Source organism: Elephantulus edwardii, unplaced genomic scaffold (assembly GCF_000299155.1).
Source record: "Elephantulus edwardii isolate Elephantulus edwardi_28Jun2011 unplaced genomic scaffold, EleEdw1.0 scaffold00088, whole genome shotgun sequence".
Classification (NCBI taxonomy): Eukaryota; Metazoa; Chordata; class Mammalia; order Macroscelidea; family Macroscelididae; genus Elephantulus; species Elephantulus edwardii.
This window is the reverse complement of record NW_006399838.1, coordinates 11,006,835-11,008,074: the sequence shown is the minus strand read 5'-3', so window position 1 is coordinate 11,008,074 and position 1,240 is coordinate 11,006,835. Positions and strand designations below refer to the sequence as shown.

Sequence of the window (1,240 nt, the reverse complement as noted above, 5' to 3'; positions counted from 1 at the left end):
CAAATGTAACAGAACTGTTAACACCTTCACAATTTCTCTTTGTATCTTCAGAATCTTACTTCCTGTACATTATTGCCTTTGCATTAAGCGTAAATGGGTTTGTGGCATCCCTGATTAGGCTCTTACATATATAGACATGTAATTACATTCCCTCTCTCTCTGCAGGAATGATTGCAATTAGTAGAATGGCAGTGCTGTATCCACAAGTTATTGTCGACCATCCATTTTTCTTTCTTATCAGGAACAGGAGGACAGGTAAGTCTGTTATGAGAACAGAACTGGATTTAGTAAGGCACAATGATATCCTTGTGTTTCACTGAGGAGATGATTTGACACAGTATTTATCAGAGAACTGCTAACATTCAAATTATTTTTTTAAATGTAAATAGATTTCTTTATATTTTTGTTTCAAAACATCGCTAATTGTATGAAGCAAGAAATATCTCATTCTTTTGCTGTCTTTCCTTTTTTGCTCACCGCTTCTTTTGTTCACTTACAACCCAATGCAGGTACGATCCTTTTCATGGGGCGTGTCATGCATCCTGAAACAATGAACACAAGCGGACATGATTTTGAGGAACTTTAAACCGTTTTCATGTAAATAACAAGAAAATCGGTGACTAATCTAAGCACATTGTGTTTGCAACTCATATATATTTAAAGTTTGTGTTTTACAGTGTATCTTAAAATAATATTTAAAATAGCTCTGGATAAAAAAAATAATAGTGTATGTAAATTATAAATCAACCTTGCCAAGGAATGTTAATCAGTATTATTAAAGTAATGGTTCTGTCATTGTGTTTACTGTGTTGGTGTTTAAAATAAAAAGTACATATTGGACATGTGAATGGCTTTGTTTTTAATTTTATAAATGCTTATGAAGAAATATACCTCTAGTAGAAGTTTAAAAACAGTGATATTTCTAGACATCTTGGATTTTTTCATGATCACTTTGAAGAAAAGCAACAAAGTAAATTAGCAGAATACACTTATACATAACAAACAATAATTAAAAAGCATAAGCTGTCAGACCAAGACAGTCTTAACAGATATACTAATTTGCCAGTTCTCTGGAGAAGATAGTGTGGTGAAAAAAAAAAGTGCAAACTAGCAACATCTTCTATGTGAGTGCATCACAAAATGTGTTACCAATTATAATTATATCTATGTAAATCTATAGAAAATAGCCATCATCTTACCAGTGTATCTTTTAAAAATCTACTTAGTTTCATGTGTCTGA

At 31.8% G+C, this 1,240-nt stretch overlaps 1 protein-coding gene across 1 annotated transcript in view; it reads left to right on the top strand.

The window, feature by feature from the left end:
- The window catches only part of SERPINI1 (serpin peptidase inhibitor, clade I (neuroserpin), member 1), a 50,979-nt gene extending 50,131 nt beyond the window's left edge, over positions 1–848 (top strand). Inside the window, exons 7-8 of the mRNA XM_006890376.1 lie at positions 166–255; positions 510–848. Coding sequence (XP_006890438.1) covers positions 166–255; positions 510–586 — 167 coding nt within the window. The 3' untranslated portion in view covers positions 587–848. The remainder of the gene's footprint in view (positions 1–165; positions 256–509) is intronic.
- Positions 849–1,240: the final 392 nt, after the last annotated feature.